The sequence below is a fragment of the Nannobrachium achirus genome (genome assembly GCF_963921795.1).
Source record: "Nannobrachium achirus genome assembly, chromosome: 23".
NCBI classification, from domain to species: Eukaryota; Metazoa; Chordata; class Actinopteri; order Myctophiformes; family Myctophidae; genus Nannobrachium; species Nannobrachium achirus.
In genome coordinates this window covers 42,592,340-42,618,403 of record NC_137830.1, presented here as the reverse complement: position 1 = coordinate 42,618,403, position 26,064 = coordinate 42,592,340, and the positions used below count along the sequence as shown (strand labels likewise).

General features: G+C 42.2%; 4 protein-coding genes across 4 annotated transcripts; 2 read left to right on the top strand and 2 right to left on the bottom strand.

Moving 5' to 3' along the window:
• Nucleotides 1–1,564: 1,564 nt before the first annotated feature.
• On the bottom strand, nt 1,565–3,907 carry LOC308308925 (ATP-dependent 6-phosphofructokinase, platelet type-like; the record flags this gene model as incomplete). The annotated part of the gene is made up of 1 exon (XM_080754380.1): nt 1,565–3,907. Exon 1 carries the CDS (start codon nt 3,833–3,835, stop codon nt 1,565–1,567), a length of 2,271 nt encoding a protein of 756 aa, XP_080610506.1. The 5' UTR covers nt 3,836–3,907.
• Nucleotides 3,908–9,117: 5,210 nt separating this feature from the next.
• Nucleotides 9,118–11,886, top strand: snrpf (small nuclear ribonucleoprotein polypeptide F). Its single transcript, XM_080754090.1, has 4 exons — nt 9,118–9,233; nt 10,191–10,316; nt 10,855–10,919; nt 11,610–11,886. The coding sequence occupies exons 1-4, from the start codon at nt 9,231–9,233 to the stop codon at nt 11,674–11,676; spliced, it is 261 nt and encodes an 86-aa protein (XP_080610216.1). The 5' UTR covers nt 9,118–9,230; the 3' UTR covers nt 11,677–11,886.
• Nucleotides 11,887–12,161: 275 nt separating this feature from the next.
• amdhd1 (amidohydrolase domain containing 1) lies at nt 12,162–18,178 on the top strand. Its single transcript, XM_080754740.1, has 9 exons — nt 12,162–12,338; nt 12,503–12,609; nt 12,747–12,811; nt 13,358–13,635; nt 14,668–14,893; nt 15,515–15,639; nt 16,270–16,363; nt 16,822–16,982; nt 17,927–18,178. Exons 1-9 carry the CDS (start codon nt 12,202–12,204, stop codon nt 18,030–18,032), a joined length of 1,299 nt encoding a protein of 432 aa, XP_080610866.1. The 5' UTR covers nt 12,162–12,201; the 3' UTR covers nt 18,033–18,178.
• Nucleotides 18,179–19,505: 1,327 nt separating this feature from the next.
• Nucleotides 19,506–26,000, bottom strand: LOC308309233 (tetraspanin-9). Its single transcript, XM_080754741.1, has 9 exons — nt 25,766–26,000; nt 25,375–25,424; nt 24,922–25,001; nt 22,895–23,086; nt 22,554–22,628; nt 21,767–21,868; nt 21,180–21,311; nt 20,094–20,177; nt 19,506–19,994 (listed from the first exon to the last, which is right to left on the bottom strand). The coding sequence occupies exons 3-9, from the start codon at nt 24,982–24,984 to the stop codon at nt 19,923–19,925; spliced, it is 720 nt and encodes a 239-aa protein (XP_080610867.1). The 5' UTR covers nt 24,985–25,001; nt 25,375–25,424; nt 25,766–26,000; the 3' UTR covers nt 19,506–19,922.
• Nucleotides 26,001–26,064: the final 64 nt, after the last annotated feature.

The following is a 26,064-nucleotide window of genomic DNA, read 5'->3' as shown; positions in this document are numbered from 1 at the left end:
AACAGAGAAACAATTTGAAGTTTGTACAAGGCATTGCTTAAGCGCTGCTTGGTGCACACACAGGTAATCCAGTCTTGAGTGTTGATCTGTAGGACAACTGGCAAGTTATGATGATAATATAGGCCTGTGTCAACACAATACTGTGTACAGTGTGCCCCCCTGTGCCCAGTAATGGTATGTAAACAGTGATTGACAATGGATTGGCTTCCCTGATATGACCACACCCTCACACACACACACACACACACACACACACACACACACACACACACACACACACACACACACACACACACACACACACACACACACACACACACACACACAGAGTGCCATGAGGGCAGGGTGACCAGATGTGACCAGATATGTTTTTAAGACTGTTATTAAAACTAGCCCTTACCCGTTCAAAGATATGAGCTCCAAAATGATGTGCAGTGTGTGGGTTATGGGATGTGCACTGTGCATACAGTATATGAGGGATGGAAAGTAACTTTAACTGGTGCTTGCATGATAATATGTAGGAGCGGGTGCATCTCTCCATTCCGACATACACTAACCCTATCTCTTACCCTAACCCTAACCTTAACCTCTATGGAAGTGTTGCCACTCCGACAATAAGAAGTCACTGTCGGAGTGGCGACATGTCGGAATGGAGAGAGCCCCCCTAACAAAACAATAACAAACTGTTAAAGAGAAGTATTTAACTCCAGAAAGAGGAATCCATCAATATTATTGTCCCCCATTATGGTTTCAAACGAGAAATGATTCACAGGTTAAGCACACAAGATAAGAGTCAATGAATAACAGATCAATGGAAACGGTGCGAGGGATTCCCAAAAGGGATGGGGAAAGACAATGGTTTCTCTCTGTCTATTATTAATGTATTTCTTCTAACCCCTGCCATGTTTATTTCCATGGTCAGGTTGTAGTGAATGCTTAACCAACCACCAATTAATATTAGTGTGGTTGCCCTAACAGAGCAACCATTTCCGTGCTACTCCTCCCACAGTTTTGGTGGCACACGCTTGGGCCATATGTCAAATCGACCAACTTCATTGGGAATCGTCTGCTTGCATTCGTTATATATAGTTTAATTTGTATTGATTTATTATTGAATTCATTTTATCGATTGACTTGAATGGGAAAATGCTAAAATTAAACTTTTCCCAAATATGAAGATGACCACATGAGTCTGACACAGTATGCCCATATTTGGGCATTCCAAGATATGGGCTTAATATTGATGACATCAGGGATCTCCATATATGGGTATAAAAGGGACAAGGACTGACAGAGAGATCTCCATATATGGCCATTCATTTATTAGTGAATGAATTGAATGGGGAAAATTCAAATGGTAAGACGGAATTGCAAGTGTGACACGCGTCACGGCAACCACTTGCAATTCCCCAGAGTTGCATCTTTCTAGTTTATATTATGTCATAGTAAAACTGGCTTATGGGTGGACATTCGACATCACAAACATAACGTGACATGACGTTGGGCGGCGGGGTGGAGGTGGACACATAATGGTCCTGATGGGCTGGGCCTTCCAGTAGGAAGCTCACACAGTATCGGTGGCATCTCTGTGGGACTCTCTGGGCCGGTGGCTAACCACGTGCTCCAGCTGCCCGGCGTCAGAAACATCGTAGTTGGTCTTGTACTTGGCCAAGATTTTCATCAGCGGACGCAGCTGATGAAACCACCACTGCTGCTTGGGGATCCTGTGGACAAAGTCAGTCTCCGGTTTGAGCTCTAGGACAGGCTGGAAGACCAGGGCTCTACAACGCAGTCCCAGTAAGCAGCACGAGTCCTCTGAGTCGGCGAACACTCGGCCGTGTCTGTATGTCTCCTGCAGCTTCTTAGAGATCCACTGCATCGCCTTCGCTGAGATCTTGGTCCCAAAGTTACGGTCGAACGGAGAAGGCGCTCCGCCCTGCTGCATGTGTCCCAGCACATTCTTCCTGCAGTCAAACACTCCCTTGCCTTCCTCAGTGTACAGCTGGTAGATGAAGTCTGTCGTGTAGTTCTCGTTGCTCTTGTGATTGCTGAGGACCAGTCCTCTCTGGATGCTGGTCTTCATCTTCTCTGTCAAGTGCTCAACGTTGGCCTGCAGGTCTCTGATGTCAAAAGGCTCTTCAAAGATGTAGGCAGCATCTGCCCCAGCAGCCAAGCCCCCTGCACTGGCCAGGTACCCACAGTAGTTCCCCATGGTCTCAATAATGAACACACGACGCTTGGTAGCGCTGGCTGACTGCTTGATGCGGTCACAGGTACTAGTGATGGCGTTCAGTGCCGTGTCAGCGCCAATGCTGAAGTCTGACCCTGGCACGTTGTTGGACACTGTGGCAGGGACCATGACCATGGGCACGCACAACTCCGCGTATTTCCCACGCAAATGCAACAATATCAGCAGTGATTGGAAGGCCTCAAATCCACCAATAATTAGCAGTGCATTTATGTTATGTGCTCGCATGTGCTCTACAATTTTGTCAGCATGCTTTGCAGGAAGTGTCCTTTTGGTTCCCAGCCGGGATCCTCCTAGGCCTGTCCATCCTTCGACATCAGACCATTTGATCTCCTTGATCTGTCCCTTATAGAATCCCTCAAAGCCATCACTGACAGCCAGCATCCTGTGGCCCTCGGAGATGCCCACTCTGACGGCAGAGCGCACCGCAGCATTCATGCCCGCTGCAGGTGCGCCCACATTCAGCACGGCCACGTTGAAGCCAGTCACTGGTGAGGGTTTATTGTGGGCCAGCAGCATGTATGTCTTCAGGTTGTTTTCAAAGCTCCTTCCACGGAGCTTGACAGCCTCCTCAAACCTCTTCTTGTCCATGGCCTTCTGCACCTCTTGAGTCATCTGAACACACTCCACGAGCGGCAGACGCACAGACTGGTTTCCAGTCAGAGACACCACACATGCTGGAGTGTTGGCTGTTGTCTCCAGGAGCGCTAGCACAGCCTCCACACCCATACGACTGGCCAGGATGCGGTCGAAAGCAGATGGGGTCCCTCCTCTCTGGACATGGCCAAGGATTGTCACCCGTGTGTCGAAGCCCAAGCATTTGACTACAAGATTCTTAACATATTCACTGGTAATGGGCTTGTTGTAACGATCAATCGCGCCTTCTGCGACAATTATGATATTGAGCCTTTTCATCCCGGCTCGGCTCGCAGACAGTTTCTGACACATCTTGTCCTCCCAGCCGTCCTCTGGGGGCATTTCAGGAATCAGCACCCAGTCTGCCCCACACGCCAGGGCACTCACCAAGGCCAGGTAGCCGCAGTGTCTGCCCATGACCTCCAAGACAAACGTCCTCTGGTGACTCTGCGCGGTGGTCGTGATGGCGTCCACCACCTCGATGATTCTGTGCAGTGCCGAGTCGGTGCCAATTGTCATGTCAGTTCCGTAGAAATCGTTGTCAATGGAGCCCACCATGCCCACGATGTGCAGGGCATCGTGCCTCTGAACTGCCTCCGCATCGATCAGACCTTGACCCAGCAGCTCGGCCAGTAGGCTGCTCCACTCCTCCCTGAAGAGATTGGCTCCGGTCAGACTGCCGTCTCCACCGATCACACACAGGTTGGTGATGCCATGCTGCACCAGGTTGTGGGCGGCCTTCAGGCGGCCCTCGCGGGAACGGAACTCTTTGCAGCGGGCACTCCCGATAAATGTGCCACCCACTTGTAGCGTGCTGGAGACACTTTCCCACGTGGCCTCCTCTATATTGTCCCCGCCATCCACCATACCCTGATATCCCTCATGAATGAAGTAAACTTTGGCTCCCACATATATTCCCATTCGAACAACAGCACGCACGGCAGCATTCATCCCTTGAGCATCTCCTCCACTCGTCAGCACGGCGATGGCTTTCCCCGCTCCGGACAGGTTCTCAAAGATCTTCTTGTTGCCTGGTGGCAGCACCATTTTCACAGCGTCTATGTAATAGATGGATATGGATATAAGACAAGAGTAAACACTGCTTGCCTCTTAACTCAAGGAGTGACAGCCACCCTTTATATAGCGCTTTCCTTGGCTGGATGCTTGTGACATCATCGTGACATCTCGCTAATGTCATGATGAGTCACCTATATACATATAAGGATTTTACCTTAGTGAGCTTCACATGACATTTTGGCCAACTAGACTATAAATCTATGTCCGTCACATGACATTTCAGCCAACCAGACTATAAATGGGCTAATCTCCATGATTGGTCAAAGTTCACGTCACAACATAATATCTTACTACCAGTAAGACGCCTCAGGGCGACGGTCGCGCCATGTCTTGGCCATCTGGCCAAAGGGATTTGGTTCCCCTGGCATCACAGGGATCTCATACTGTACCGGTATATGGCAACCAGTAAGACTCCCTAATCGGGAGATAAGCGACCGTTGGTCGCTTATCTCCTGTCACACTGCTGACATCAGTATGACATCACACCGTACACAAATGACCCTTATATAAGACCGGCATTATCTACCGACAGATTAGTAACAAGATGTCAAAATCATTGAAGGTTTACCCTACTAACCAACTGTTTACCATAGCAACCATGTTTTTTACCTTAGCAACCAACTGTTTACCCTAGCAACCAACTTTTTACCACAGCAACCATGTTTTTTTTACCCTAGCAACCAACTGTTTACCCTAGCAACCAATTGTTTACCATAGCAACCATGTTTTCTTACCCTAGCAACCAACTGTTTACCCTAGCAACCAACTGTTTACCATAGCAACCATGTTTTTTACAGGGCCTGGGATTGATGACTTCAGAAATCTCCATATATGGGCATGAAAGGGATTTTGTTTCTGGAAATATGTCTGTGGGGTGCCACATTTGGAATAAAACACTTACATCACACATCTGGATATCCATACAGCCCATCTAGTTTGCCTGTGTCCATTTATGCCCATATATCTGATGACATTGGGACAATGATCTCCATATATGGGCATAAAACTTATGTTAATTAGTAAAGCCTGGGGATCTCCATATATGGGCATGAGGGGTACCCTAAAAGGGCATCATCTGGGAATAGCAAATATAGTTATCCTAGAAAGTGAAAATCTTACATCAAAGGCCATAACTACCTACCTACCACCATACTGCATTCCTCATTAAACTACCTACCAGTAAGATGCCTAAGGGAGAAAAGCAAAGGGCGAGGTTGCACCATTTCTTGGTCTTCTAGCCAGTGATGTATATCGGACCATTTAACCATATATGGAGACATCTGGTACCCAAAGATATTCACAGATATGGGCTTAATATTGATGACATAAGGGATCTCCATATATGGGCGTAAAAGGGATTTGGTTCCCCTGGCATCACAGGGATCTCCATATATGGGCATAAAATGGATTTGGTTACCCTGGCAACACGGGGATCTCCATATCTCCATATATGGGCATAAAAGGGATTTGGTTCCCCTGGCATCACAGGGATCTCCATATATGGGCATAAAAGGGATTTGGTTCCCCTGACATTACAGTGATGTCAGTGGCTGGTTCTACAGAGGGGATCTCCATTTATGGGCATAAAAGGGAATGTATGTATGATGATGTCAGATATCATAGACGTCATAGGACTTTCACATAACGAATAACTGAGTAAGCATGTAAACCCGTAAAATCTATATTTGGGCATGGCTGATTTATGACCTCATCATGATGACACGAGCAAACACAGCTGAATTGTATAAATGATCAGTGCAGAAACCAACAGAAGTATTTGACCAAGACTCTTCGATTTAAACATCAACAAAGGTGTGACGTTTGTTGATGGTCACGTGTGACGTGTGACGGACGGACGGACGGACGGACGGACGGCCGGTGGAGGTTTTCATAGTAAACTGCTCCCTGACGGTCGCAATAAAAGGAATTTGGTTCCCCTGACATCAGTGATTATATATTGGCATTCACAGATATGGGCTTAATATTGATGACATCAGGGATCTCCATATATGGTCATAAAAGTGATTTGATTCCCCTGGCATCACAGGGATCTCCATATCTCCATATATGGGCATAAAGGGGATTTGGTTCCCCTGACATCACAAGGATCTCCAAATATGGCAATAAAAGGGATTTGGTTCCCATGACATCGCACTGATGTCAGAGCATGAGAGTCAATCAACAAAAAAGACAAATGTTACCCAGACAGACAGACTCTCCCTTTTATGCCCATATATGGAGATCCCTGTGATGCCAGGGGAACAAATTCCTTGTATGCCCATATATGGATATGTGGAGATCCTTGGGATGACAGGGGAACCAAATCCCCTTTATGCCCATATATTATGATCTCACTCTCTAATTGGAAACCACAACCAATCAGATAGGGGAAAAGGATGACATCACAATATCAAGGTATTGTGATGTCTGATTGGGTGACCTGGGTACCTCGGCAAGTTCTTCAAAGGGAAAACCCTTAGAGAAAAAAGTTACATCAGATGATGAGTAAAAACGCCAAGAACAATAGTGTGTTGTGTATGTAATCTGCGTATCTCGAGAACCGTTCGTCCTACCGGCTTCAGATTCGGCACGCGCTGACTCATTGTGACATCACTTCATAAAAGGCTCTGACATCACGTACGCCACATGAGTCAACAAAAAATATCTGTGAGTCTGTATTTATGTACAGATATGTAATCCGCGTATCTCGAGAACCGTTCGTTCTTCCGGCTTCAAATTCAAACCCGACCCGATACACGATTTTCCGGAACCGGCGCGAAAGGTTCGGATTCTCCGTGTGCGGAGCTGATGTCTGACATCAGGGTTTTCCGGAACCGGCACTGTGTCTGCAGAGATCTCCATATATGGGCATAAAATGGACACAGACAGATACAGATATCTCCATATATTGGCATAAATGGACACAGGCAAACAGATGGTCAAAACGGGTCCTACAGTATGACAACAGGTATAATGGGGTTTGCATTAGACAGATACCTCCATATATGGGCATATATGGGCATAAAATGGACGCAGAATGACAAAGATCTCCATATACGGGCATACTCGGGCAATCTCTGTGAGTTTTATTGTATGTAATCCGCGTATCTCGAGAACCGTTCGTCCCACCAGCTTCAAATTCGGCATGCGCGTTCCCCGCCGCAGCAGGTAGTGACAGATACTGTACAGATATCTCCATATATGGGCATAAATGGACACAGGCAAACATAATGTCAAAAACGGGTCCTATGACAACAGGTATAATGGGGTTTGCATTACACAGACTTCGGCACGCAGCAGGGAGTGCAGTGCCCGGCCTCGACCCGACCAGGTGCGCGGTTTTCAGGAACCGGCGCGAAAGGTTCAGAATCTCCGTTTGCAGAGCTCATGTCTGACATCAGTGTTTTCCGGAACCGGCACTGTGTCTGCAGAGATCTCCATATGGGCATAAAATGAACGCAGAGAGACAGATACAGATATCTCTATATATGGACATAAATGGACACAGGCAAACAGATGGTCAAAACAGGTCCTATGACAACAGGTTTAATGGGGTTTGCATTAAAGGGCGGAGCATTCATTCCCTATTTACATCGTTCCCGAGTTGGTTGGCCCCTGACTAGACGCTCGGCCGCCCTTAGTAATAATAATAATACAAATAATCGCCCCACTTTTTGTTGTTGTTTTTTTACTATCCTTGAGACTTTTGGGCTCCAAAAAGATGGTAAAACAAAGACACACCCACACAATTATGTGACTCAGTACTACTTATGGTGGACCGCCATTATAGCACTACTTATAACTGAGCCTACATAAGAGATATTTACGCTATGAAAGGCTGCGGAAGAAAAGCTGGGCCCTTTTCATTCATACTGTGTGTCCAAATGTGAGAACTTACACATGGTCAGTGCCTGAGAGGAGTCTCGTGCTTTATGCTTCCTGTGGCTCAGCCTCTCCGCAGACAGCTTCAGCTTGCGTCTGTCAGCTCCACCAGACAGAACTTAGCTCTCCTCCACCAACATCAAAGGGCTCTTTGGCGCTGGACCGTGATGCTCCCATTTAAACTGACCTGAGAAAATCAAAAGGTTTAGTTTAGCCTGTAACACTTTACAAGTAGACGCATTTTAGAGTAGCTTATTCAAACGGACACAAACAAAGAAGTGGGCACGTTTATGGGATGCCTGATCGTACGCTCTCTGTCTCTCTCTCTCTCATGCGCGCACGGCACGGCACGCACGGCACGCACGGCACGCACGCACGCACGCACGCACGCACGCACGCACGCACGCACGCACGCACGCACGCACGCACACACACACGCACACACACACACGCACACACACACACACACACACACACACACACACACACACACACACACACACACACACACACACCACAGGCATGACTGCATACATACACCATAACAGGCGTGATGACTGACTGATTGGTTAGTAATAACAAATAGGTGGTTCAATCCAAAACATCCAAAAACTGTGGTGAAAAAAGGGGGAAAAAACTGTCTAAATGATGTAAGGACATCAGTATTTCAAACATGCATAGAAAGGCCTAGAGTAATTTCAGAGGAATTTCCGTCAAAGCCCAGGCCTCACTGTAGGAAGTTAGATGTTAGTTTGATTCATAATGTCAGGTTTCAACTTGTCAGAAGCTTTGATAACCCAATGCTTCACGATAGAAAAATGAGTGAGATCTGTAGTAGACCATGCCCAGACAGAGACAACATGACCCAGATATGGCAATGAATTCACACATGTTTTCCTCCTAAAACCAGGTCATGGTTATGAAATAAAGCTAACTAACTATTATGTCTAAACATTTCTTAGACAAGGGCAGTGTTCGGGTGACATGTTTTCATTGGATCAAGATGCCACAGGCCTACATTTTGGTTCCAGTCATGGGTGAAGGGTTCAGCTGATATAGACAACATGCTTGACAAATTAGAACTCTGAATACCTTCTTATCTGAGGTGGAAAGTGTTTTATAAGAAACTAACAGAAGAATCACTGTACCTGCTGAAAGAAATTAGGCAGTCCATGTTGTTATTCGTCTGTGCACTGTAAACCCCAAGCCGCTAGATGGCGGTATATGAGTTTACCATTGGTTCCTTCCGTTTCGGGTTAAAGTTGACACAGTGTACTGTCACTTCCGGCCCGGCGGCAAAGCAAAGCGTGCTGTGTGTTACGTTATTGTGTCGTTAGAAGAATAAAGTCCAAATCCAGAGAGATTTAGAACACACAACTGAGGGGAAATGGTGAGAATGCAATACGAGATCTGTTTGTTATCCGTTGTTTTTGAGAAAACATGTTTTATCACCGCCCTTTGCTGTTAGCTTTTTAGTTAGTATATGGCTAGCTAACGTTAGCAGTCTCTCATTCAAACGAATGAACGAGACCATTATAACATGATTGCTCTTACTGTAATGTTATCACCTATAGACTAAACCATGTGTATGCCTACGTTAGTTTGTGCATGTCTCCTTTTCTTTTAACACATGCTATTGCTGTTAGAGAAGATGCATAGAGATATTTTATAATCTAACATCACTGGTCATCATGTTAAATGAAAATGACTTATCTATAAGCTATCAGTCAGTGGTGGAAAAGGTACGCAAATGTTTTACTTAAATAAAAGTATCAATATTGCAATATAGAAAATTAGAAATATTCTGTTACGTTAAGAAAAAGGCCGGATTTCAAAATGTACTTGAATAAAAGCATCAAAATGTACTTAAGGCAAGCACCAAACGTACTCATTATGCAGAATTATGTCCCATTTCAAGTTTTAAAATGTATGAAAATCTTTTGAAAATACCATATCTACAAGCTCCCAATGCTTCGCATAGTGAGCTTGTAATGTTATTGTATATACTATATGCTATTATCAAATGGCTGAAATATATAATATAGGGCTGAAGTGGTTAATGTATGTTTTGTAATGATAATCAATCTACAAAGTAACTAAAGTTTTCCCTTTTCAAATAAATGTAGTGGAGTAAAAGTGCAATATTTGGATCTGAGATTGAGATATAGTGTAGTAGAATTGAAACTATTGGAAATTGGAAATACGTAATCAAATACCTTAAAATTACTACTTAAGAAAATGTACTTAGGCTATTTGGTATTTCCTGCTAGCGCCGAAGCATAAATCAGCCCTAACGCGTTACCAGATCATGTGATTATTTTATTTGTTGCATCTCGTTTCTCCATAGAGTTTACCTCTGAACCCAAAGCCCTTCCTGAACGGCCTGACAGGCAAACCAGTCATGGTGAAGCTGAAGTGGGGGATGGAATACAAAGGCTACCTGGTGTCTGTGGATGGATACATGAACATGCAGGTCTGTACTCTGCATGTTGTATACTATAAAAAATACCAAGGCCGATTACAATTGCCTCAATATAAATCAGGACATAAAAATCCTTTTTGTGCCCCCAAAATGATATGTGTTTGGGCATGGACCCCCATCTGAAAATGTTTTGCGCCAGGGATCCCCAGAAGAAATTTGATTAAAATTCTTAAGCACGTTTTTCACGGTCGGTGAATGTGAACGATCGTTTGAACGGATCATTACTGTGAACGAAATGAACGGGATTTCCCATCACTAATGTACAAGCGCTGTGAGCTTGTATATCTGCTATTTTTCTGAACCACTGTTAGAATCTAAATCATGAAAGTTTTCTGAAAAACATATATTGAAAAACATATACTGATAGCTAATTTGACTTTCCCGGTTTTAATGGGTTAAATTGGAAGAGCAACTGTTGCCAAGTGTGAACTTCTACAGTCACTGTTTGTTAAATCTCTGTTGCCATGTGAATAAACCATCCAGTATAAGATGATGTTTGACATTTATGTTGTGCTTGTCCCCTAAACAGTTGGCAAACACAGAAGAGTATGTGGATGGTGCATTAGCAGGTCATCTGGGAGAAGTGCTGATCAGGTAATATACATTTTGATAATGTACACTGTACTTTATGTAGAAAAACTGGCTTCCATCAGACGGTAGTCCAGTTAAGATGGAAAATCTTTTAAAAAGAAACGTGGCTAAGAAAACGATAATTGTTAGAAAGCGCTATAATATTAAGAGCTTTAACTTATTTGATCTATACCCCTGCTCTATATTATGATAGTAATCATTGTTATAGTGTGTTCTGTAACGGGTCTCTCCAGCTCCTAAATAAACAGAATATAATTTTAGCTGTATCACCAATTTCATCCAATCAGGAGAGAGAACCCACTTATAGCATTCAGTTGCGTTGGGATATGCGCACCGGGAGCGCACTAACGCATTGGTTTGTTTAGCACTCAGTGCTATATATCCAAACGCACCCATAGTGCTCCAGTTCCATTTTGACTGCTGATTTTCTCTTGTTTATCCTGTTGTGCGTTCTCTGGATGAAATTGGTATCCTGATCTGAAAATACCCATCCCATTACTGAAGAAACACTATATAGCAAGCAATGGTTACTATGGCTATATAAAGCTATTTTACATCTACAATAAAATAAAATTCATTTACAGGTTTATTAGCCCTATCATTTTATTTTATGGAAGCTTGGGGCTTTGATGACTGATAAACCCCGTTCTGTTAAGATTACTTTATGTACTAAGACATTCTTCATCTCCACAGGTGCAATAATGTCTTGTACATCAGAGGTGTAGAAGAAGAGGAGGAAGATGGTGAAATGAGAGAGTAATGAAAAGGTGCCAGGAGATGAGGCTCCAAATGATTCCCTGTATGAGTGCGTTTGTCTTTTTTAGTTGTATTACTTTGTACTTTTGTACAAACCTTTGTGTTCACCATGTCGCTTGGGGTTAGGTTAAGTTTTGAAAAATATTTTCTTCGTTTTTTACTGTATGCAAGTCCAGTTATACAGACAATAAAGAATATTGTACCCTTTCTTACATTTGTCGTCTTGAGTTTTATTGGTATGATTTCTTAACCCTAGCATCCCTATTCTGGGTATGTAGATGCGAAAATGAATCTATGAGCTTGTAAGGGAGGCCAGGGGTTGAAAGTTAAGCTGTTAACAGAAGTTAAGTAATCCATGTCAGTTGTTGTTTCTGTGTATGCAAATGATGGGAGTAGACCATAACAGCTTTTTTTTTTTTACACTTTGAACTTTGTTCTCCTGGTCAAATATTTGCTTTTCTCCAAACCACGACAGTGAGTGAACACTTCTTGCAGAGACTCATTTTTTTGGTCTGTTCAGAATTACAAAATGTCCAGCAATTACAGACTATTGGTAAAGAATGCTAAACAGGTAGTCTTGATTTGCAACCAAGGAGAAAAGTACCTGACAAAGGATGGAATGCAGAACCTTTATGTAATTGAAAATGGTAGCATAGTAATTGGGAGGTAAGATACTTTGGTTTATTTCAATCACTACATTTTGGCAGATTTTGTGGGCTGTATTAAGCGTATTGAAATCCTTACAATAAGTGATCTGTGGTATGTTATTTTAGGAGTCTTCTAGTATCTAACGTATTACATATCTAGTAATGCGTTATCTATTTCTACAGAGATGGCCTGATTAAAGCGGTGGGGCCTGCAAATACCATCAAGTCCCAATATTTAGAAGAGTCTTTTGAAAAAGTGATTGATGCAACAGGGATGTGTGTCATACCTGGTGAGTGTCCTTCCATGGCAGCCGAGCAGAACTGGACTATTTTCACGGTCCATAGATGTGTGATCTGTGAATTCCATTGCATAACATTAAAATCAGTGGCAGTCATGGCAATTACTGGAGGAATATTCTTGTTTCAGGTTTGGTTGATGCTCACACCCATCCTGTCTGGGCTGGTGACAGGGTGCATGAATTTGCCATGAAGGTATACAATTGTGATCTCGATGTTTCCGCTTAACCTCTGAGTTGCATACACTATGTCAGTCAGTGGTCCCCAAACCTTTTAGCTTGTGACCCAAAAGAGAAATTAGACGTTTGCCCGGGGGCCGGGACCCAACTAGTGAAAACAGCAGATCTACAAGCTCACAACGTGTCGCTTCACGCCACGTTGTGAGCTTGTAGATCAGCTATTTCCATGAATTCTTAAACATTTGTTTTCTAATTTATTGAATTTCTTAGATTTTCATTTTATTTATTCATGAAATTACTGAGAGAATCATTGCCTTTTCATGACATTATTGCCTTTATTTTGTGTGTGGGGTGGAGGTGTTTTTTGAAAATGTTTTGAAATGATTAAAAACTAATAAATGTAGGGAACCAAAAAATTAAGGGACCCCAAAAATTGTGTCTACGACCCACAAATGGGTCCTGACTCCTGACACAGTGTTTGGGAACCAGACATTCCAGCATTAGTTAGTAAATCAGTCTCAGTTGGAGAGGTAATGCAATAAGTATTGTACAATACATGCAGCTCGCTGGCGCCACCTACATGGATGTGCATCGGGCTGGTGGAGGCATCCACTTCACTGTGGATCACACCCGGGCAGCCCCGGCCTCTGTCTTGCTGGCCTCTCTGACCAGCCGGCTGCATCGGATGCAGAGAGCTGGCACCACCCTGGTGGAATGTAAGAGTGGCTATGGTCTGGAGCTGCAGACAGAGCTCAAGATGCTGGAGGTGATAGAGACAGCCAGACGCACGCTGCCCATCAACATCTCCTCAACCTACTGTGGAGCCCATGCTGTGCCCAAGTACTGAACACTAACTATCTTGGTGACACTTGAAACTATCCACACACCCTGATCTTTTTAAAGAAAATCATTGAAGCTATATACAGTACAGTAACTGAACAGTGAGTCCTAAGTCTGTAAAGTTTTGTTAGAGTTTGAGTAGCGGGCTAGAGGCAAATCTTCTGTCTTATACCATGTCGCTTGCCTAAGATATAGTGAGGGGTTAATAAAATCTGGGAATACATTTCTTACCAAGAAATGCCTTCACCAATGTGTTTGTAAAAGTGTCTAGTAACAATTCTAACAACGTTTGAATTTGAGTTTCCCTAGGGGAATTTCTGACCGCTGCTGAAAGTTGGGGTACCTTTAACTTTACTATACAGGAAAAAAAATACACAAAAGAAATCTGCTTTTTAAGTAGCATGTGAGGGGTCAAACTAGGAGCTTTTCATGATTCTGACGTTCAGAATCATGAAAAGCTCCTAGTTTGAAGCCATTGCATTTGTTTTGCATGAAAAACACTCATTGGGCTAATCATTCAGAATCATGAAAAAACCCTAGTTTGACCCCTCACCTGCTACTTGGAGCAGACTTTTCCACCCTGTAGAGTAAAGTTAATGGTACCCCAACTTTCAGCAGCAGTCAAAAATTCCCCTAGGGAAATTGAATTTCAAACATTTACAAACATGTGAAGACATTTCTTGGTAAGGAATTTATTCCCAGATTTGACATTATTCTGATAACATTCCAGAACTAATAATATATTTTCGACTCAATCAATCTTTCAGGTCACAGTTGTCCACTATCACAGTGGTTCTCAACCTGTGGGCCACAAGGATATCAAGTGTAGGCCCCCAAAAGATTTAATTATGTTACATTAATATAAACAAATACATATATGCAAAAGATTGTGATTTTGAGTTCTACTGCGTTAGTTCCATTGATCCAATGTGGTCAGATGGGTGTTGTTGCCACAAAAATCTTTTGAGATTTTCAAGTGGGGGCCCTGATCCCGAAAAGGTTGAGGACCACTGCACTCACTCTCTTTCTCAGGGGTAAGACGGTTCCAGAGGCCACAGAGGACATACTGCAGGTTCAGTTGCCACAGTTGAGGGAGCGTATGTCTGCGGGGACGCTGAGGGTGGACAACATCGACGTGTTCTGTGAGGAGGGGGTGTTTGATCTCAGCTCCACGCGCTCCATCCTGCAGGCTGGTAAAGACATGGGCCTCAATATCAACTTCCATGGAGACGAACTCCACCCCATGAACTCTGCACAGGTATTATTCAGTACACATGCAGAATAATATGGCAAGCAGGGGTTTCGCACCAAATTCTTGGCCCTGGGTACAAGGATTCTCTGCGTTATTTTGTGCTTTAACTATTGAAAAATAAAATAACAGATATACAAGCTTACAGCGCAGCATCGAGTGCCGTGCTGCGAGCTTGTAGATCTGCAATTTTTGAAAAACTGAACATTTGTCTTTGAAGGTTTTTTTTAAACCCTCAACATCATTATGTATTTGGCCACAGATCCCCATCTCAAGATATTTAGTTCCAGGGACCCCCCAGAAGCAAAATTTGATTTGCAAATGTCCGCTTAAAAAACACACATATTCAAAGATTTGCACACATTTTCACAACTTTTTCAAAAATAGCAAATCTACAAGCTCACAGCGCGGCACTCGGTTCAATAACTAAAGTATAAAATAATTAAGTCCCCTCCACCGTGGGCCCCTTAACTCTGTCCCACTTTCCCCCCCTTGCGACTTATTTTATTCGGAGTGGATTTGATCAACCGTATCACCACGCCAGTCACCATACACCAGTGGTTCTCAAAGTGGGGTTTGGGGACCCCTATTTCCAGTAGCAGCATTAATGTGCTTTTGTTTATGTTCAAGTTGGGGGCAGAGCTTGGAGCCTTAGCCATTAGTCACCTGGAAGAGGTTACAGATGAGGGGATCGCTGCCATGGCAACAGCAAAAACAGCAGCTGTCCTTCTGCCAACTACAGCCTACATTCTGCGGTAGTGCAACACACACACACACACACACACACACACACACACACACACACACACACACTCACACACTCACACTCACACTCACACTCACACTCACACACACACACACACACACACACACACACACATTTTACAGTCCTGGGTTATCTAACAGTCATTATTGGTGTCTAGCAGTGGTGGAAAAAGTACTCGCATTCTGCAATGTAGATGTACTCTCTTATAAGTAATGTCCGGAATTCAAAATCTACTTGAACGAAAGTGTCATCAAAATATACTTAAAGTACCAAAAGTAATGGTACAGAATGTTTGAAAATAGCAGATCTACAAGCTCACAGTGCGTTGCCATGTGAGCTTGCAAATCGACTATTTTCAAACAGCCTAGGTATAAAATAGGGCTAAAGTGGTTTATGTATGTTTTATAATATTATAATTTATATCTGCAAAGTAAGTAGTAACTAAAGTTTTCAAATAAATGCAGTGGAGTGAAAGTACATTATTTGGATCCGAGATGTAGTGGAGTATTGGGAATTGAATTGGAAATACTCGAGTAAAGTACACATAACTCAAATGTGTACTTAAGTACAGTACTTGAGTACATGTACTTAGTTACTTTACACCCCTGTTGGTGTCTAGGCTCCCCCAGCCCCGGGCCAGGGACATGTTGGAGGCTGGAGTAATTGTCGCCCTGGGCAGTGACTTCAACCCCAATGCCTACTGCTGTTCCATGGTGAGTACCACAGCACTGTCAAAGATGGTGGTCGGCAAGATGAGACAGAGGGAGGTGAAGGGGTGAGAAATAAAGGTGTCCTGTTAAAAGACTCCAAATGTATCACTCACAAGTGGGTTACAGACGGCACTGTAGTTAATACCCATATCGTCTCTGTCTGGGTGGAAACCTCATATGTCCAAAACTGTAACTATTCAGGATTCAGATCCATTAGCAAGTTCGTAACAGTAACAGATCGACAAGATCTACTACTTTTGATGCTTGCTTTTGAGTGACTCTGTAGTATGATGAAGTGGGGCGTTAATTTACGAGAATAATAATTAAAAAAAAACATCACAAAAACGTGAAACGTAAAATATGAAGATAGGAGGTTTCTGCCCGACAGCAACGATATGTTTCTTTGATCACTCTCGTCCTTTTTCTCCACTTTACCTTGCTTTCTGCCTATGGGTTTACAGCCACTGGTCATGCACCTGGCCTGTGTGAACATGAGGATGTCGATGCCAGAGGCTCTGGCCGCGGCCACCATCAATGCAGCCTACGCCCTGGGGAGATCCCACACACACGGCTCCCTGGAAGTCAATAAACATGGAGACCTGCTGGTCCTCAACACCACGCGGTAAATTAGCAAGGATGTAGACGATCTGACAGCTCGATTTCAACTCTGGCGGACCTTTTTTTTTGGGGCCAATTTACAAAAAAGGGACGCCAGGGGCCAATCAGGAGAGTACCCATTTTGTGTTCCAGTTCCAATTTTGTCTGCTCAAGCATTTGGTATCACAACCTGATTTTTTCCCCGTTTATTAAGAGCTGGAGAGACATGGAGACTCCTGTTACTGAACAAACACTCGCAAACATGCAATGAGTACTATCAGATTGCACAAAAGGATTACCTAGCTATCTGATGTTGCACTCAAACATACTTTAGCATGAGCTGTCAAACCATCACCCGCTATCCTAGCAGAACCTCCTGTCTTGTTAGCCCACACCTCACCTCATTCAGTTATCATTTATCAAATATGTAAATGAGCTGTGTGGTATTCATTCCAAGTGATAAATGAGAAGTTTCAGATTTCAGAGTAGGAAAACTCCACACGAATGATCCTCTGCTGGGCTTTTCTCTGGGCTCTCTGACTTTTCAGAGATGTGTTACTTGAGACTTGACAAATACAAGAAGCAACATGGCAACATTCGTATTGAAAGGTTCAAATGAGATATCAGAGCGTTTTACAGTTTTAAGCAGACCTTCAAGTTTCTGATAATGCAGAATAGGTTGAACATCTGTTCAACATCAGCCTTTATTGTTGTGAAAGCATGCACAAAAAAAACAAACACAAAAAAAAAACACATACCGGTATATCTTTCAGTCGTCCATTTTGTTCCACAACCAATTGAACACTCTGAGTTGGAAAGTAGGAAGTTCCAAGACTGAAACATCCCACGTCCAACTTGGCTTGCACCATTATCACACCCGTTAGTACACCCGTGTCCAGAGAACTACAACTTGTAGTTAGTACAAATGTGTACAATGTTGACTTCATGTGTTTTTCTGTTCTACTGCAGGTGGGAACATCTCATCTACCAACTGGGTGGACACCAGGAGCTTATCCGCTATGTTGTCATTGAAGGCAATGTTGTCTATGACAATGACAAGACTATGGACTTCTAGCCACAGAAAACAATGATCTGCAAACTATACCGTATTTGCCAATAACGTTTTGATGTTTTTCAGAAAGTTAAATTATACTTTATTTTTTACAGTAAAATAATACATGTCAAACTGTAGATTCTTGAAATTAAAAAGGTTGATGATCACTGCTGTACAGTGTGTAGTTTTTTACTGAGAATAAATAAACCAACATCCAGTCATCCTCATAAGAGAGGTGACCGGTTGACAACACCTTCCTGATTCTTAATAGTTGTTCCTAACCAGTAAGACTACCTAATCGGGAGATAAAGCGACTGTCACGTCGCATAAACAAACTTTAGAAGGCAATCGTAGCCAATCAGGAGAGAATCTGGGAAATGGGACAGATCCATGTTGATGACATGACTTTAGAGATACTGGCCAAAATCTGTAGGAGCAGTGTCCGAAAATTTGTTTTGCAAAAATCGGCCTGATGATGACGCTAGAAGAGGGCCATGTGAGAAATCAGCTGGAGGTTGTGATTTGCCATCCAAGGAGTGTGTGTGCAAAGTGGGAAAATCCCGTTTTGGCGACGTAGTGATAAGGCGAAATGTACTAACGGGGTCTCCTACCGTACTGATAGGGCGACATGCAAATTTCCATTCACGCTTTTCTGCCGTGCCGATAAGGCGACTGCTTGGGACGGCAGTAAGATGTGGATAGTAATCGTGTGCGGTGCGCAAAAATAACTGATTTGCAAGCTTACTGTCTGATAGTACAGTATAGGATTCCTAAAAGCACGGCTGTTATGTTTCAGGGCAAAATGAATCCTGTGGTTAAAAAGAACAGATCTGCAAGATAGCATCCTGTTAGATCTGTTCTTGTTAAGCATGCGCCACCGCATATATGTTATGTATTTTTATTGTATGTCAAGCACTTTGTGGGTTTTCTCTGTGAGAAGTGCTATATAAATAAAATGTACTTACTAAAATGTACTTACTTACGTCGCCAAAACGGGACGTGCCTGTGCAAAGTTTGGCATCGATAGGGCCAACGGTGGCAGAGATAATGGCGTGTGTGTGTTTATATAAGACGTGTATTTGATGGTCAAATTAACAATAGTTTCTTCTTTTTATTTTTCAACTATTCTCAGCAGAACCTGACCTCTGTATGCTCTTTCCTTCTGTTAGGATTCTGTCTTAGACACAGAATATTATGGGTACAGCTATCAGTTACTCAATAACTACAGCAACCAAAGGTATTTCAATGATTGCCCAACAAACAGCAACAATGTTTGTCCTTTCAGAGACCAAATGGTTTATTGAGCCAACCTACTTATCACACCTACATTTTTAAGGTTGCAAGTGTTTAGAACTTTACCTATTATCAGCAAAATCAAAGGGCTGGTGTGAAGTAAACAGCATACCAAACAAGACTGAATAATCGATAGAAAAGAGACAGCCAATCATTAGGCCCGAAAACTATCAGCCGAGTCAAATCAACGTCTTTATCCCATTACAGAGTAATAATCTGTTTTTTATTGAACATGTCTTAATCATGTTATAATGGTGGTTTTACAAAACCTTTTTTTAAGCCAGCAGCCCAATACAGCTCCCTTTATTCCACTTTTTACTCCATTTTGTTTGGTAGAGCCTTTAAGCTTTTTCTTTTAACAAATCATTTAAATACAAACACTGGTTATATCGAGATAATCATGCGATATTCATAAAAAAATACTAATTCAAATACTATTCACAGCAATACCTGGATGTGTAGATGAGAAAGGCTACAGTGGCATGCATTACAAGTATGTGTGGTTTATTTACTGTACTATAAAAATAAAAGGCACATGTAATGTCAAGGCAAGTAAGGAAATGTTGAGTTGTGGCACTTGAAGACACAATTAAGTGTGTGTAACAGAGAGAAAGACCCTCAAGCTTCATACTTCTTTCCTGCTCGGTGAATCTGCTGGTAAAGCGTCATTGAGAAAGCCATTCCGAGGAGCTGTGAAAACAATTGAACATTGAATCAGAATAATAAATAATAGAGCACAGCATGTAGCGATGTTCCATGTCTCGAGTGTTTGACAGCTGCTTACTGTACCTGTATGACCAACACACACATGGCGATGGTTCCAAGCAGGTGTTTATTGTCATCCATCCACTCCTCTACCTTCTCATAGCAGCCCTGAGAGAACAACACACAGTTATCTATTTTCAGTGTAGCGATTTGGTGAAGGGGGGAAAAATGGAGGGGACCAAGTAGCCTATAGACCTGACTCGGGTCAACAAAGTATTATCGGTTTTTCAAAAAACCTTAGAAGGATTCAAAAGATAATTAATAGAATCGGGTCAAAATTGAAATTTTCACGATTTTTCCAAAATAGCAGATCTACAAGCTTGTATATCTGTTATTTTTCAACAGTTAAAGCATAACATAATGATGCACAATAATGTGTACCCGTTCTAAATGGGTTTTAAACACTCAAATACTGTAGGCTACTGCTGATTTTACCATTAACACATGATGGCTGCCCCTGGGTACTGTGGATGTTATTAACTGGTGGATCACGGCTATTTAGAAACATTCAATATGCAATCTCCCGTAACGCTGCTCTAAAATTTCCACCGCACGTAGACAATAATGGAGTCCCAAATCACTTCCTGGCTGTTTTCTGTGGATCTGATCTAGAAATGTATTTCTATGCTCTGAATGGACGGCAAGCGGAGCGACCCAATTCACATTCATTCTTTGTATAAGGCTGCCCTCTGCCGCCAGCTTGGCTAAAGTACACATATAATAGGTTCAATGAAAAAAACAAATCGTTTGGAAATAATCAATAGATCTTTTTCTATAACATCGCAAAGGTAAGCTGCTTTTTGCTGGCACCAGCCCCAATAAATAAATAATAAATCTGGCAGTAGAACTGTTAAGTATTGCAAAGATAATGATGTGAGCTTATAGATCAGCTATTTTCAAAGAATGTTGGAACAGTGCCTAACCACTTAAACCCTAGTACGTCTTCGTTATCCAGGCTCACCCAGGGCTCTATACTAGATCTATGTAGATCTGTATTTTTGGCAAATGTTCGCCCCAGAATAGGGACGCCAGGATTCATGTGGTTAATGTTGAAAATAAAAAAGAACTCCCCTTTATTGTTTTCACTCACACGTCGTGCACCCAACTCACCCGTGTCCAGAAGGTATTGGAGGCATTGCGCCCACAGTCGTGGTAGATGTCCTGACAGCAGCGGTCAGGCACTACCTTCTCTTGCAGGGCAGCGTGCCAGTCGGTATAGCTCATGACCCCACAACACCGCCACTGAGAGATAAAGGGAATGGATGAGAGGGTGAACTGGCAACAAATTATCATTATACAGCCGTATACTGAATATTCTTTTTTATTTTTTTTGGAAGTGAGTGTATGTTATTCAAAGAACATTACATATCCTGTTACACAAAACATGTTTTGGTATGGGTTGTACCTGTAAGAGTCAACTGTAGCAATGCTATGCTTTAATATCAAGACCCAGCCAAAGGAAAGGGGGGAGATTATGTTTTTCTTTTTTTTCTGTCTGAAAACCGCTTGAACAAACAGTGCCAAGTTTATTGTGCATGCTGTGGACAGGCCAAGGAGTGCCTGCAAGCATTAATTTTCACATGCACATCCAAAACCCAAAGTTGGGCAGGTACTGACTGCTGAGCGAAAACCAGTAAGAAATGAGAACAATAAAACTTTCAAACACTGTAGGGCTCAGTGCCGTGCTTGTGTCATACCTCTGTCTGTATCGTGTTCCATGCATCCTTCAGACCAGCGTTGTTCTCCGTGGTGTAAAGAACCAGGCCTTCTTTCAGGTCCTGTCTGGCATTTTCACTCACCTGTACAGACATACAGTAGGATGGTATATTGGTATAATCATGACAGATCAAAGACATGTCTTTGGAACTAATATGGACTAGCCCTTACCCGTTCAAAGATATGAGCTCCAAAATGATGTGCAGTGTGTGGGTTATGGGATGTGCACTGTGCACACAGTATATGAGGGATGGAAAGTAACTTTAACTGGTGCTTGCATGATAATATGTAGGAGCATCAATGTAAGAAATACCCGTTTCGTTTAATGGCTACCCCCCCCCCCCCCAGCCCGCCCGCCCACCCGCCTGCGCACACACCCGCCTGCCTGCACACACACACACACACACACACACACACACACACACACACACACACACACACACACACACAGAGAGAGCTGGTTAAACATGTTGCCTCATGCTAGATGCAGAATAGATGTGCCTCATGCTAGATGCAGAATAGATAGTAGATACACCATAAAAATGCTAATATACAGTATATGATTTGTGAAAGTGACAAACGGGCTTCACAGTTATGTCAGGTGTGTTCATATGCTAATGGTGATGCGATTTCAGATCAATTGCTCCAGCCACTGAGGAGAAACGCTGTTTCAGACAGACAGACAGACACTCACTCACTGACTCACTCACTCACTCAGACATTCGCAAAATTATAGTATAGATATGCAAAGTATGGCATTTACAGTACCTTGTCTGTGTAGATGAAGAAGAGGATGAGGAGAATCAGTTCAGCCAACAGGATGATCAACAGAACAATGAAAAACTGCCAACAAAAAGGAGAAAGACTGGATGTAACCTACAGATTTTACCAGAAAAGTGAAAGTTACCTGAATAATACATACGATAATACAATAATAATAATAATAATTAACATAAACAAATATGTGTATTCTATAAAATACATAGAAATAAAATAAATATTGACTAACACCTACAAATTCAAACTAAAGCACTGTGTAACCTTGTTTTTTAAAGCGCTACACATATCAACACTACAGTGATGCATTATGGGTTTTGTAGTTTACATACACTCAACAGCAGGCACTTGTTCTCCTTGATGGCACCCAGACAGCCCAGAAAGCCCGTCACCATGACAACGGTGCCCAGGGTGATGATGAGGTTGGCAGCAGAGAGCGATGGGAAGGAGGGCGACAGGGCGGCAAAGCTGCCCTGGGACACGGACAGCCATACCCCCACACCCAGCAGCCCACACCCACCCAGCTGAAAGACACAATAGAATAAAAAATATGAATATCCAGTCAAGGTGAAGCAGTGTTGATTTTGACAATCATAATCATCTAGCAATCGTTTAGTCATAGTCTTTTGAATGAAATTCCATTGAGTTTTAGTCATCTGAAATGTTTTAGTTTTAGTCTAGTTTTAGGCGACTAAATATAAGATTATTCTACAGTTGATGTCGTGAGCCTTTTATTTCTGCAATGCAGCAATGGCAATTTTGGGTCATAATGGCCAATTTAACACTTGGTTGCATGCTGAAAATAGCCAAGCCAAGCTCACAACGCGTTGCAACGCAATGCGTTTGAGCTTGTAGATCTGCTGTTTTCAGAGCGCAACACCCGAGTGCAACCAAACATAAAATTACGTGTCTTTTCGTTCTACTGGATCTCTTCTCCACTAGTCCCTCCCAAACATTTTTGTCTAGTTTTTATTTGTTCACAAAATTTACAACATTTTTATTTGGTGTTTATTTAGTTTCCGTCAGTGAAAAGTGAAAAAATAGTCAACAAACATTTTTCATCATAGTTTTACCGGTAGTCAACGAAATCAACACTGAAGGTGTGAAGGTTGACTATTTATTAGATGAATATTTGAGCAGAGTAACAGCATTACAGTTCATAGCATCAGGCCTCCTGGCCCGGCCTGCAAGACTCTTGAGCACGCAATCTCAGACAGTTCTTATAGTGTCCAGTCTACCAGAGATGCTATTCTATATATAAATAAATTCGTTATCATTATTCTAAATGGTCTTACAAGGATATGTGCTAAAAGCACTCCAATAGATGTGGCGTACTATAGACAGATTATGCTGACAAGAGGGTAGAAGTAAGCATCCGTGGGGGGCATCAGCTGTTAAGATTAACAGCTGCTGTCGAGTTAGAATCAACTGGTGTGAGAAGTGACTGACTAGCATTGAATGGGATTGAATGGAAGGCAGACAAATACACAATGATACATATAATGTATTATTTGTGAGCATACAAAGCAGGGCTTAGTCCTGTCACAATTATGACATAATCGCCCTTAAATCGCAATATTTAGAGATAATCGCAATTCTTTTTTGCATTATTGTCATAATCATTTCCATGTTGAAAATATTTTCAATATTTTCCAAAATAGTGGAAATAGCAGATCTACAAACAAGCTCAAAACGCGTCATGTGTTTTGAGCTTGAAGATATGTCTATTTCCGCTATTCGTGTTTTTGTCAGTATGTGTTAAAGTTATTTGCCATTTCTGCCCTGCACACTTTTTGTTTTTTACGAAGCCTAAAAGCCAAACAGAAATGTAAATTTTATTTGAAATGTTAATGTTAGTCATATCACCATGCATGCCCTAATATGAGGGTCTTTACTTGTAGCCTATGTTTCTCCTACTGTTAATCTATAGACAACTAGGTAATAGGAGTGTAACAATACATTTTAACAGCGATACGATACACATCACGATACATGGTTGACGATACGATACATGGACGATATTGGTTCATTCATGGTGATATGATACAATGATTTAAAATCGAAAATCGAAGTAAACACACTGATTCTCTGACAAATACGTGGATATTGTATTTGAACAAATATGGACAAATCTGCACCTTGACATGAACACAGAGATTACACACATATAGTAGATCATTGTATCTATCTATCTATCTATCTATCTATCTATCTATCTAACTTAAATCGATTCTTTGACACAGTTACTATATTGTTACACCTCTATAAGTAACCTTCCTGAGTATGTAGCCTAAGTTCTTCTTTGAAGTTTGAATCTTTTCAGAATGGTTGTAAGAGAATGTAAGCGATCATCACATACCCAAAAGAGCAGGTTGAAGAGGAAGAGCATGTATTTAACACAGCAGATGCAGCCACGAGCCATGACTGAATTGAGAGACACTGCAACACACAATCAACAACTTCTTATAGTAGAACTCTACTCATTATGAATATTTAGAATGCTCACATCACATGTTTGTGAAAATCAGTCATTCTGGTATTCATTTCTGATGGGAATGGGAACATAGGCCTACCTAAATAATTTAAAGTGAATAAACATGAACACAAATCTTATTATTATATCATTAATAATAGATAATAATACTGGTTATTATTATTAAAATAACCAAAACAGCATCATAGACTCTAGTAACAAAATGTACTATTTCTTATCTATGACTATTGGTGTATTCACAAGCTGTTTGTTTCCGTTATTTCGCATCCAAAACCACAATGCTGAAAAATTCTTTAGGCTAATAGCCAGGCTACTTACCACTTCAGCTGGGAGACGAGATGGGACTGGTACCGATAGAGGAAATATACCTTCAACATAAAATGTAAAACATCATTAGTTATTACACATTATCTACCCGTAAAGTTTGCTACATGATACTATCGCCACATTGTAACAAATGGGTCTCGACGTGACGTCACTGCATGAAGTCAACTTCACAAGTTTTGTGGTTTTTGCAGAAAACTGAACTCAAAAGCTTCGAAAACAAACAAAAAAACCATATAAAAGGCGCCTTTTTACACTTTTAACTATTATAACAGAGTAAACCAATTTCCCCACAAATTGACTTCAACTTCATCCAGTTCGTCGATCGCGCTTGTGATTGTTTAGATTGTTTCCATGAGGAACGGGATAGTTTAAGGTTTCCTACCGTAGAGGTTATGAACTGGCGTTCATCATCCTTCTCTCTCTGGAAACTTGCGCATCGTTGATTTGTTGTTGTTGTGTTTTCGCTGCGGTCCGTGAGCACAAAAGTAGACTACACGTTTGATGTTCATACGATCACGAGTCGGGGTTTACTTTGATCATTGATGTTCCGCCGTGTGCGTCGATCCGATCGCTGTCGGGAGCAGGAGGCTATTTTCTTTGGAAAGGAAAAGGGCGGAAACAGCTCTGGAGTAGGGAGTTTGGACTGGAGCAGAGCCATAGAGATGGTAAGAGTTGCGTCAA

Excerpts from the sequence above, each read along its gene's own strand:
- snrpf (XM_080754090.1), top strand. Across the intron at positions 10,317-10,854 it reads ATGGATACATGAACATGCAG|TTGGCAAACACAGAAGAGTA; the intron begins GTCTGTACTCTG and ends TCCCCTAAACAG. Across the intron at positions 10,920-11,609 it reads CTGGGAGAAGTGCTGATCAG|GTGCAATAATGTCTTGTACA; the intron begins GTAATATACATT and ends TCATCTCCACAG.
- amdhd1 (XM_080754740.1), top strand. The coding sequence starts at position 12,202 with ATGTCCAGCAATTACAGACTATTGGTAAAGAATGCTAAACAGGTAGTC. Across the intron at positions 16,364-16,821 it reads ATGCCTACTGCTGTTCCATG|CCACTGGTCATGCACCTGGC; the intron begins GTGAGTACCACA and ends ATGGGTTTACAG. Across the intron at positions 16,983-17,926 it reads CTGGTCCTCAACACCACGCG|GTGGGAACATCTCATCTACC; the intron begins GTAAATTAGCAA and ends GTTCTACTGCAG.
- LOC308309233 (XM_080754741.1), bottom strand. The coding sequence starts at position 24,984 with ATGGCTCGTGGCTGCATCTGCTGTGTTAAATACATGCTCTTCCTCTTC. Across the intron at positions 22,629-22,894 it reads ACAAGTGCCTGCTGTTGAGT|TTTTTCATTGTTCTGTTGAT; the intron begins GTATGTAAACTA and ends TTTTGTTGGCAG. Across the intron at positions 20,178-21,179 it reads CCAATACCTTCTGGACACGG|GGCTGCTATGAGAAGGTAGA; the intron begins GTGAGTTGGGTG and ends TTGTTCTCTCAG.